At 37.2% G+C, this 11,198-nt stretch overlaps 1 protein-coding gene across 1 annotated transcript in view; it reads right to left on the bottom strand.

Moving 5' to 3' along the window:
• Positions 1-2,310: 2,310 nt before the first annotated feature.
• The window catches only part of LOC129282973 (uncharacterized), a 33,429-nt gene continuing 24,541 nt past the window's right edge, over positions 2,311-11,198 (bottom strand). Inside the window, exons 9-12 of the mRNA XM_064114980.1 lie at positions 9,029-9,168; positions 7,590-8,229; positions 6,149-6,305; positions 2,311-5,605 (exon numbers count right to left, since the gene is read on the bottom strand). Of these exons, the coding sequence (XP_063971050.1) occupies positions 5,507-5,605; positions 6,149-6,305; positions 7,590-8,229; positions 9,029-9,168 (1,036 nt within the window). The 3' untranslated portion in view covers positions 2,311-5,506. The remainder of the gene's footprint in view (positions 5,606-6,148; positions 6,306-7,589; positions 8,230-9,028; positions 9,169-11,198) is intronic.

The following is an 11,198-nucleotide window of genomic DNA, read 5'->3' as shown; positions in this document are numbered from 1 at the left end:
CACATCTTCAACTCCATTTGGGCGCACACAATACTGGACAAGCTACAATGACTTTCACATCCTACCAGGTATCCATTTAGCACCTGGATGGAGAGTGGCAAAGTGTGGTTTAACACCTTGCCAAAGGACGCTAGGCCGTGGTAGGACTCAAACACACAACCCTCTGATTACAAGGCAAGAGTCAAAACCACTGAATCATGGCGCTTGCACATATTTTACAAATGTTTTGGAAATGTTGAAAATATCGCATACATTCGTAATTCCGAAGCTTCGTTATTCCGAAGGTTCGGATATTCCGAAGGTTCGTATTTCCGAAGGTTCGTAATTCCGAAGGTTCATTAGTCCGAAAACGAAATGAGGTTCGTAATTCCGAAAGTTCATTAGTCCGAAAACGAAGTGAGGTTCGTAATTCCGAAGGTTCGTTAATCAGAAAACGAAATGAGGTTCGTAATTCCGAAGGTTCGTTAGTCCGAAAACTAAATGATTAACAAACCTTATTTCGTTTTCGGACTTACGAACCTTCGGAACAAGGAACCTTATTTCGTTTTCGGATTAACGAACCTTCGGAACAACGAACCTTATTTCGTTTTCGGATTAACGAACCTTCGGAACATCGAACCTTATTTTGTTTTCGGATTATCGAACCTTCGGAATAACGAACCTTCGGAATAAAGCCACAAATGTTCGGATTATCGAACCTTCGGAATAACGAACCTTCGGAATAAAGCCACAAATGTTCGGATTAACGAACCCTTTTACGTTTTCGGATTAACGAACATCGAGGTGTAGGCAATTTACGTGTTTCGGAATTACGAACCTTCGGAATAAAGAACCTTCGGAATTACGTAGTGTAACCGAAAATATTTGTGTACGAAGCAAAAGTGATACCAATGAAGGTAGACTGACCCTGATCAAAGTAGTTTGCCTAGCTGAGTTAGACAGACCACACCTTAATTCAAGTTGATTGACCAGATTGAGTAGATATATTGAGTTGAAACCTTGCATTATGATGGCTTACTACAAAACATCACAAAAGGCCTTAAAATGAAATTTCTCTCTATCACAAATGGTGGAGGAACATTAATACATTATTCATACACATATATTGACTAGCTGTGGAACTTCAAAATACATTTCAAATACATCTGGAATAGTACTCATGTATGAAATCTACAATAGCATAATTTTCAGCTATTTTGTTGTTGCATTCTTTACAATTATTTTACACTGGTGAATAAAGAGAAGACAAGGAAGCATATCAGGATGAAAAAAGTTGGAGTCTTTGTAGGTGACAACAGGCAAGTAAACTAGACTTGTATGCAAAATGAAATAATTGGGTAGTCTACTCATCAAAATGTCGCCAATGAGAGCAAAACTGTCCATAGATAATGTATAAGTGAAAGTCAAGCTCCAAATCCAAGCTCCAGAGTCAGAGAAATCTAATTTCAAAACCTTACATTGCTTGAAAAAGCAGACTGTAGGCTTTACAAAATCAATCTGACAGAATCAATCCAACTCTTGATTTAAATGTTGAGGATTTTCCAAGAGATTAAGCAAGAAGGAAAAGGTTTAAAGTTTGAAGCAGTCAGAAAAAGAAATGGTATAAAAAACACCTGCATCTCCACTTTGATTGGATTTTAACAACAAATTTGTTTATAGAAGATAGAATGAGTTGTGCTTTCAGATAAGCCAATTTTCCCAATTGATTCCTCACAATCAAATGACTATTATGACTTACTAGAGAAAATTGACAGGCAACTGAATGTGGATTTTTTTGCTGGATGATCAGTGTTCACATACAGGTAAAACAAAGGGAGGATTCCATGAAGAGTTTTGTCAGTGATTTTAACCAACTAATTAGTTCCCAGCCAATCAGATGCAAGGATTTCCAGTAGCTTATAACATCTAATGGTGAAAATCACTGACAAACATTCTTCATGAAAAGCTCTCCTGTAACAACAAACTATGACCGCATTGGAATCATTAGAAAATGTTAACAAAGACAAAACTCATCTAATGTAACATATATGACACTTCATGAAACAAGTCATACAATTATCTAATCTAAATGGTAGCGTAGAGCTGCTTCAATAGCAATCTTTCTTTGAACACTAGATGATTGATAGGAACTGAAACCCTGATAGAAAAGTAATGTTAAAACCAGTAAAGAGATATTTGCCTTTCAGAGAATCTTGTTCCCATATATTCTCAGTTTTAATGCCATACTAAGCGTGCAAGAAATGTAAGTGTTCAACTTTCACAATATAAAAATAGGTATGCTTTTTTGTTCTCATTTCATGTTTTTTCTTTGAATCAACACACATAGCTACATGCATTAACTGTACATCATGACCAAGTATATCTGAAATGAATAAATGCAGGTCAAGCAGAATTCAAATCAATTTCAAATGGTTAATTTTTTTAAAAGATATTCACCATAAATCAGTGTGATTATTCGTACCTGTATACATAATTGTACCATTTGAGCTTGTATGCCCACTATGAATTTTTCTTCAATGGAGTATAAGTTTTACTTTTTCTTTGAAAATACATTCAAATGATGGTACCTTACATTCCATCATGTGAACTAAATTAGCAAGAAACCTACTTGCAATCAATAGTAAATATCAATAAAAGAATTTGACTTGCAATTGATGACAAGCAGCGTTCCTTCGCACTGTTCATATTTCAGCCTGTTTGTCAATGATAATCAACCCTTTTCTCATTCTTCTTCTTTTTTCTTTCTTTTTTTTTTCATTTCAAATTCATCAAAGGCCCTGCTGGATAGCTTGTAAATATATTTAATGATTGCATTTGATTAATGCAATCAGGTTTATGTAATCATATTGATTGAATGCCTTTAGGTTTATGCAAATCATATCAATTGACTGCATTGAGCTTGTAATATGCGATCATATCCATTGAGTGCATTCAGACAACCTCATCAATCAAATGGGTTCAGGTTTATGCAATCATATCAATACCATCATCAAGCCTAATAAACACACATAAAGAAAACCATGAATATAAAATTTTGCTTCATTGCATATGAGACAAACCAGCTATTACTGTAAATTCTATAAATAAAGATGCAGGTCCAAAACAAAGTTAAGTTTCTAAAACTTGCGATAAAACCTCACACATTTAATTACAAAAATCGCTGAGTAACACCACAAGTATTACCTTCATTAAACCATCTTCAATAATTTAAAATTGGCATTTAGGGCCCGGAGGGGCCACTTCCATTGACGAGTTGATACCATGCGTGGCCATGGGGTCTCGAAAAGCACCCTAAACACGTATTTTCCATTTTCTGAAAATGCACCCCTTAACAAGTATTGGCGTGTGAAACCCTACCCTTAACAAGTATTGGAAACAAATACTATTGGCAAGTATTCCCAGAATTGAGCCCCTAAACAAGTACAGCGATGTATTTTCCATATTCTGAAAATGCACCCCTTAACAAGTATTGGTAACAAAACGACTCTTGGCAAGTATTCCCTGAAATGAACCCCTAAACATGTACAGCGATTGTTATGTCACGGGTCCGTCGGTTTTACCTTTATACACCATTTGATTAAGTACGGCCCCACCTTCCACACCTCGCACAAATCGGACTCTAAACACGTAGTGTTGGGGCAAAAAAGACATCTTTTATAAAAACATGTTTTGTTTTATCATTCCCGCATATTTGTTCCTAAACACCTATATTTTTCTGAGTGAAATAGATACCTTTTTTCAATATTTTTGTGTTTTTGACACCCTGTGCCCTATCTTGAAAAAGACATCAATTTTACGTGTTTTTTTTGGATGCACATCGTATCCACTCGTCAATGTAAGTGCCCCCCCCCCCCCCCCCCCCCCCCGGATTTAGGGATGATTCTATGAATGACTCAATACATTCATATTTTAGTATGTTCTTTCTAGAGGCATTGAATATCATACTACATGCAATCATTTTTAAACATACCATTACCCATTCAAATAACCTCCAGAGATTTTACAGACCAAAGTGAAACCCCCCCAAAAAAATCTTTATGCAATATTGCAGGAAAATTGAAAGACTTTCCAGCAGGGCCCTTGTACAAATTGCACTCCCTTTTACACAAGATATAGCACAATCACAATACCCCAAGTCAATCTCCTCTCATAAACTGGCAAGAAGCTAGGGATCATTTATTCACATACACTGCAACCACTGTCAGCCAAAATAATAACAGAAGACTTTTCACAGAGATCCCATCAAAAGTGATCAAATGTAAGTCACACTTTGATCGGAATGCTAGTCTGAGCATGTAGTATTTTCAACAATAACATGACTTCTTGTTTAACAATCCGATTCCTACAACTACCTATCTACCAAAAACCTTGCATGAATGTTCTAATAATAATGCAACGTATAAATTGCTCGTACAAACTCTGCAGATTTCTTTAGGTGCCAGTTATCATTAATTACCTGGCTATAGCCAGCTACCTTCCAGCTTCAGAGACATTTCAAGGAATGAATTCCGGCAAGGTACAACACCTAGGTTGAGCACTGTATAATGTGGATTATTTTTCATTTTTTGCTGAAGAAGACACCATGGCTGGGATTCGATCTCAAAACCCTCTAAAATTGGAAGCCACTACCACAAGATTATAAGGCTCCCACCATTCTACTATAATGCATATCATATCACTGATGTCTTTCTCTTTTGTTACCCTGAAAGTGGAGATACATGCACACAGCACAATCAATTGTTAAAATTGGATGCGATACACGCACCCATTAATAATGAACCTATATTGGAACAACTGGGGACCTCTTACGCAGGCATGCATGGCTTCGTCAAGTGTCGTGTCGTATGTACCTTTATCAACTACGGACACACGATGTGCTCAGTGTTGCATCATATGTATCTTTATCAACTGAGGACAGACACTACTCAGGATAACCAATGACATTCACTTGTTATTAGGATATATAACTGATCTAAATATTCATATTTATGTGAGAGTTGAACTTTGACACTGAAATCTGAAGTGAAATTTGTGTATTTGCCAAGCTTTCATTGATAAAGAATAACCACATGTAAATTCAGGAAACCCATGTTGTCTGTACGTTTTTAGAAAAAAATGCCCCGCTGACTTCAGACAGGCAAGGCAGCCTTTGACTTAAATCCTTTAGCCTGTTATAAGTTTTTTCATAAGAAAGTGAGGCAATAGGAATCCCATACCTCCGTTCAATGTCTATATCCCATTCTGTCAAATCTGTCTAGAGCAGACAATGATAACAGGAATGCTATACATATATACAGGGTATACATCCTAATATACAAGTTACAAAGTCTCTAGATGTTGTATGTTGTATTTGAACACCCTATACAGAGTGAGTATGAATCTACACTAAATATCTTTCTTAGTAATTGTAGTTCTAGATATGTAGAATAAATGTTATATATAATGAATGATGGAGGGTAGGATCAGACAGGGGAGCAGGGGGGGGGGGGTTGGGAGGGGAGGGGGGTTAATTGTTCATTATCCCACCAGGGAACACAGCAAAGATGATTAGATAAAGGATGACCACCAGTCCGACAAGAACAGCAAACGCCACATTTCTCCATCTCTGTAAAAAACACGGAAAGAAAAATATGTCACAAAATTTGTACATAGGATATAGACAATGAGTAAATCCTGACCACACTTCAAAGCTAATCACAATTCATTGTATATGATATCATTAACTAGTATTTCATAAAATTCATAAATTGGTATTGGACAAAATTCTTACAATTTCTGAACGGCTAATGATGTAAAATGATCTGAAATTAGTTTGCTGGATGTCAATAAAACAAACAAGTAATTTGTTTATTCTAGACTTACAACTGTAGGGAGATTGAAGAAAAAAATGCCTAAACATTTTTAAAATACAGAAAATATGTGGCTATCAACACACCTTCACTCACAGGCAGCTACCATTCTAGATATCAGAAGTTTACAGCTGGACTTCAAGTATTGAAAACCAAACTGACATGTTTTCACTTACACCCTTCGCTTTAATAATCTCCAATGTCAGCCATTGACTGCACCTATCCAAGAATAAGCTGCAAAAGGGATTAAATCTTCAAGGTTCAGGGACACTTTGTGAAATGTATTTTATTTTGCTCACCCGATTTGACCTGAATTTATCCATGACGCCTCGCATGTGTTCCGAGAGAGGTACATAACTGAAGCGTGCCCCACATACCTCACACGTTCTATTTCCTGATATCTGGATCCATTTAACCAGACACTGACGATGAATACTTGCTGCTGAACCAGTACACCTGCATGATAATGACCATATTCAATATTACTCAAAATGTCTAATCTCAGAAATTTTTGCATTGCTTAAATTAAGATTTCTAATATGAGTTTGGGATTTCTTTGTGTGTTTCATTACCATTAAATGAACTTTGGTGCAGTATTCATTTAAAATGAAATCGTCTATTCCTCCTCTATTCAGTGAAAAAAATGTACAAAAAAAAAAATCACCGAAAATGCACCTACAAGTGTCAATTTTGTGAAACTTGATAAAAGTTGGAGACTTTTTCAGTAACACTCCAAATGAAGCATAACCAATGTATGAAATCTGCAAACAAGTGGAGCACCTCTGACAGTCTCACCTGCATTACACGATTCAATATAGCAGCAGTGCTGACTTTGAAAACTACTATAAAATAATCATTAACTCAAACACCAATCATATAATGATACAATACTACATTCATTGACCCTAAATGACATTTGACCTTGATCATGCGACCTAAGACTTGTCATTGATACTTGATTATCCCTATACCCACAATTCATAAACTATATCCATAAACTTTGAAAGTTATGACAGCAATTTAATAATTACCTCCAACATGGCCAAAGTTCATTGACCTCAATTAAATTTGACCTTGGTCATGTGACCTGAAACTCGCACAGGATGTTGAGTGATACATGATTACTCTTATGTCCAAGTTCTATGAACTATTTCAGAGTTATGATGGCAATTTCTGAATTTCTGAACAATTTTAGAGTTATGATGGTAATTAAACAAATACCCTCAAAATGGCTTAAGTTCATTGACCTTAAATGACCTTTGACCTGAAACTCGCACAGGATGTTCAGTGATACGTGATTACTCTTATTTCCATGTTTTATGAATCAGATCCATAAACTTTCAAAGTTATAATGTTAATTCGACAAATACCCCCAACTTGGTCAAAGTTCATTGACCCTAAATGACATTTGACCTTGGTCAAGTGACTTGAAACTCAGGCAGGATGTTCAGTAATATTTGATTACCCTTATGTTCAAAATTCATGAACTAGGTCCATATACTTTGTAAGTTATGCTGTCATTTCAAAAACTTAACCCTCGGGTAAGATTTGATCTTGACGTCGCCACCGCCGCCAGAAAAGCGGCGCCTATACATGTAGTCTCTCTCTGCTATGCAGTTGAGACAAAAACCATGGTTTAGAAACAGATTAAAAACCACCTGCGTGAATTCAGTTCAAAATTCACAGCTCATTTTTCTGCATACATCGCTTACAATGAATATCATTCTGATCTTCACTCACCTGCAAGGTCTGATCAGTCTGTTCTTAGATGAAGTCTCTCCTTCAAAGCAAACCCGACACGTTGTCCCAAGTTCACTTGCTGACCTTGCTACCGATGTCATTGACACCATGGATGATGTATCACTAGAATCCAACCCAATTCCTAATGGAAGATGCTTACTCTCCAATGGGTTTCTTGACCCACAAGGCAATGTTGGGCAAGGGCGCCCCTGGTTCCAGACGATGACATCACTAGACACCAACTCCGGCTTCATCCGATCAAACGGGAACTTACTGGGGTGCTCAACAATCCCATAGGACGTGGAGGGCATGTCCAGATCGATTGTGGCATCCATGGTCGCGGTGGATGCATGAGGAGGTCGCGGAGATGGCGGTTCGATATCAATGGTGATCATCTGTTGCGAGGCCGAGGCACAGTCTGTGGGGTCAGCTATCGTGCCAGAGTCAGAGCACGTATCCGCAGGACTACATGGTGATGAGGAAGTTAGAGGGTCTTTGAAAGGAGGAGTGCCACTCTCTTTGGCTAGTCGTTCAATAAGATCTAACGTATCCTGCTGGACTGAGTCTACCATGTAAGGTAAAGTCTGACAGGATCTACTACTCAGGCTGGTTGGTGATTTCATCTCACATTCACTATCATCTGTAAAGGAACAAGTTCATTTTTTTAACATTTGATTCATATATATGACTCATTAACATCTAAAACCTTTAGATATAACACTGCAAGTCTAGTTTCAGTAACTGAAAAAATGATTTTAACTCTTAATGTAACAAAAAAATCTATGGGGTTTATTAATGATATTAGGTATTAACAATTGGCGACAGCGGTATGATTTTACCTAAAATCTATAAATTTGTCCATTAGGCCATATGAATACCGACCTGGTCTCATTGAAATTGGTGAACATTGACCTCCAAACAGTTATGAACCAGGCCCATGATTTTAATGAGTCCTATTGGTACCGTAGTTGTTTGGCCATACATATACCTTGGCCACTTAGAACCAATTCATGTCAAATTTGGTGAATAAAAACGTAATTCACCATGCTCTATCGCATAAGGGCATGAATGTGCTGAAGGGCTATGAATGAAAATTGATGACATCACCCCATAATATACTCTATAGACTAGGGTCCATATATCTTGAAGTCTTATTTAACATAGACCAAGGTCTAAGTCAGCACTAAAATTACAAGAAGCCATGGATGCCAAAACTTTACATTGTAAGCTTCTTACATGCATATTTATTAAATTGTATTCTTTTTCCAAACTTAATTGATGAAGAACAGTATCAAAGTTATCATTCCAAAACAGTTTTCAATATATCAAGCACTAAATGTGCCGGCAAAATGAATGTTAGAGATTTCTGACACAATTGGCTATCCATAGTTGAACCACCATTTTAGACCAGAGTTCAGAATACTGGCCTAGGAACTTACTGATAGATCCTGGAGTAGTGATGTCTTTCTGACTTTCCCGAGACGTACGTCTTGAAGCTACCTGTCCCTGAGGACTGGCCGTACCAGCTGAGGGGGTACATTCTCCAGAGCTTGCTTCATCTTCTAAAGCATGCTTTAACCTACAACACAAATAAAATCAAAAGTAATCAAAGGATGCTATTATGGAGTTTTTGCTAAGTGATTTAAGTGTGACTTAGAGTCACACTTAGATTTCTAGTTGCGTGCAGTATACAGGCATCACTCAGTGGCAAACCATGCAAACAGGACGAGCGCTACTGCATGTTGATCGATAAGATTGTGTGTAAGAATTTTGGCATGACACTTAAAGGAGAATGAAACTCTTGGAGCAAGTTAGCTTTTGTGAAAGCAGAAAAATCAAAGAATAAGATCAACAAAACTTTGAGTAAAATAGGACTAGCAATAAAAGAGTTATGAGCATTTGAATGTCGAGATCACTAATGCTATGGAGATCCTCCCATTGGCAATGCGACCAAGATCTGTGATGTCACACACGTACAACTCTCCCATTTGGACACTGAAAATATACCCCAAAACATCTCTTTTTGCTCATTCTAATCATATGACAAACCATTCATCAATGGTATAATGTTGTGAAACCTCTGTACTTGTCATCTCATAAAGAGAACACCTCACCTTGTGATAGACTCTATAAAAGTGAGAATATAAGTTAAATAAGTACTAAAGTAATGAGGGAGTTGTACGTGTGTGATATCACAGATCTTGGTCGCATTGCCGTTGGGAGGATCTACATGGCACTAGTGATCTCAATATTCGAATGCTCATAACTTTCTTATTATTCATTCAATCTTCCTCAAACTTTCAACAATATGTTTCTTTGATTTTTCTCTTTGATATGGATTCAGCTGGTTTCAAGGGTTTCATTCTCCTTTAAGTCGCACTTCACTCCTCGTGAAACAACCCCCAGGGACTAAAGCATCAACCTACCAATGTAGGCTTCATTGGACTCATTAGAATATATTAACAGGCATTTGATTTAACCATTCAAGAGGTTTATTAACACCAGACCTGCCAACCTCTGGGAATGAAAAATTGTATTCTGTAATTAAAACAAGTGGAATGCCTCTGGCGGTCTCACCTGCATTACGCGATTCAATATAGCAGCAGTGCTGACTTTGAAAACTACTATAACTCGCACAAGATGTTCAGTGATACTTGGTTACTCTTATGTCCACGTTTTATGAACTAGACCAATACACTTACAGAGATATGATGGTAATTCAACAAATATCCCCAACATGGCCAAAGTTCATTGACCTTACATGACCTTTGACCTTGAACATGTGACCTAAAACTCGCACAGGATGTTCAGTGATACTTGATTACTCTTATGTCCAAGTTTTATGAACTAGACCAATATACTTTCAGTTATGACGGTAATTCAACAAATACCCCCAATTTGGCCAAAGTTCATTGACCCTAAATGACATTTGACCTTAATCAGGTGACCTGTAACTTGCACAGGATGTTCAGTGATACTTTATTACTATCATGTCTAAGTTTCATGAATCAGATCCATAAACTTTCAAAGTTATGATGGTAATTCAACAGATACCCCCATTCGGCCAAAGTTCATTGACCCTAAATGACCTTTGACCTTGGTCATGTGACGTGAAACTCATGCAGGATGTTCAGTGATACTTGATTAACCTTATGTCCATGTTTCATGAACTAGGTCCATATATTTTCTAAGTTATGATGACATTTCAAAAACTTAACCTTAGGTTAAGATTTTGATGTTGATTCCCCCAACATGGTCTAAGTTCATTGACCCTAAATGACCTTTGACCTTAGTCATGTGACATGAAACTCAGGCAGGATGTTCAGTAATACTTCATTAACCTTATGGCTAATTTTCATGAACTAGGTCCATATACTTTCTGAGTTATGCTGTCATTTCAAAAACTTAACCTTCGGTTAAGATTTGGTGTTGACGCCGTCGGAAAAGCGGCGCCTATAGTCTCACTCTGCTATGCAGGTGAGACAAAAACTGTATTTTCCCCAAAAAATATGTATTGCGCGCACGCTCATCGCCGCGCTCAAGCTGTATGCAAGCTAAAATGCGCACTGCTCTTGCAGATGAAAAAAAAATATTGAAACATGTGTATAT

This window comes from Lytechinus pictus, unplaced genomic scaffold (assembly GCF_037042905.1).
Source record: "Lytechinus pictus isolate F3 Inbred unplaced genomic scaffold, Lp3.0 scaffold_20, whole genome shotgun sequence".
NCBI lineage: Eukaryota > Metazoa > Echinodermata > Echinoidea > Temnopleuroida > Toxopneustidae > Lytechinus > Lytechinus pictus.
The sequence above is the reverse complement of the archived record's forward strand: the minus strand, read 5'-3'. Positions and strand labels throughout refer to the sequence as shown.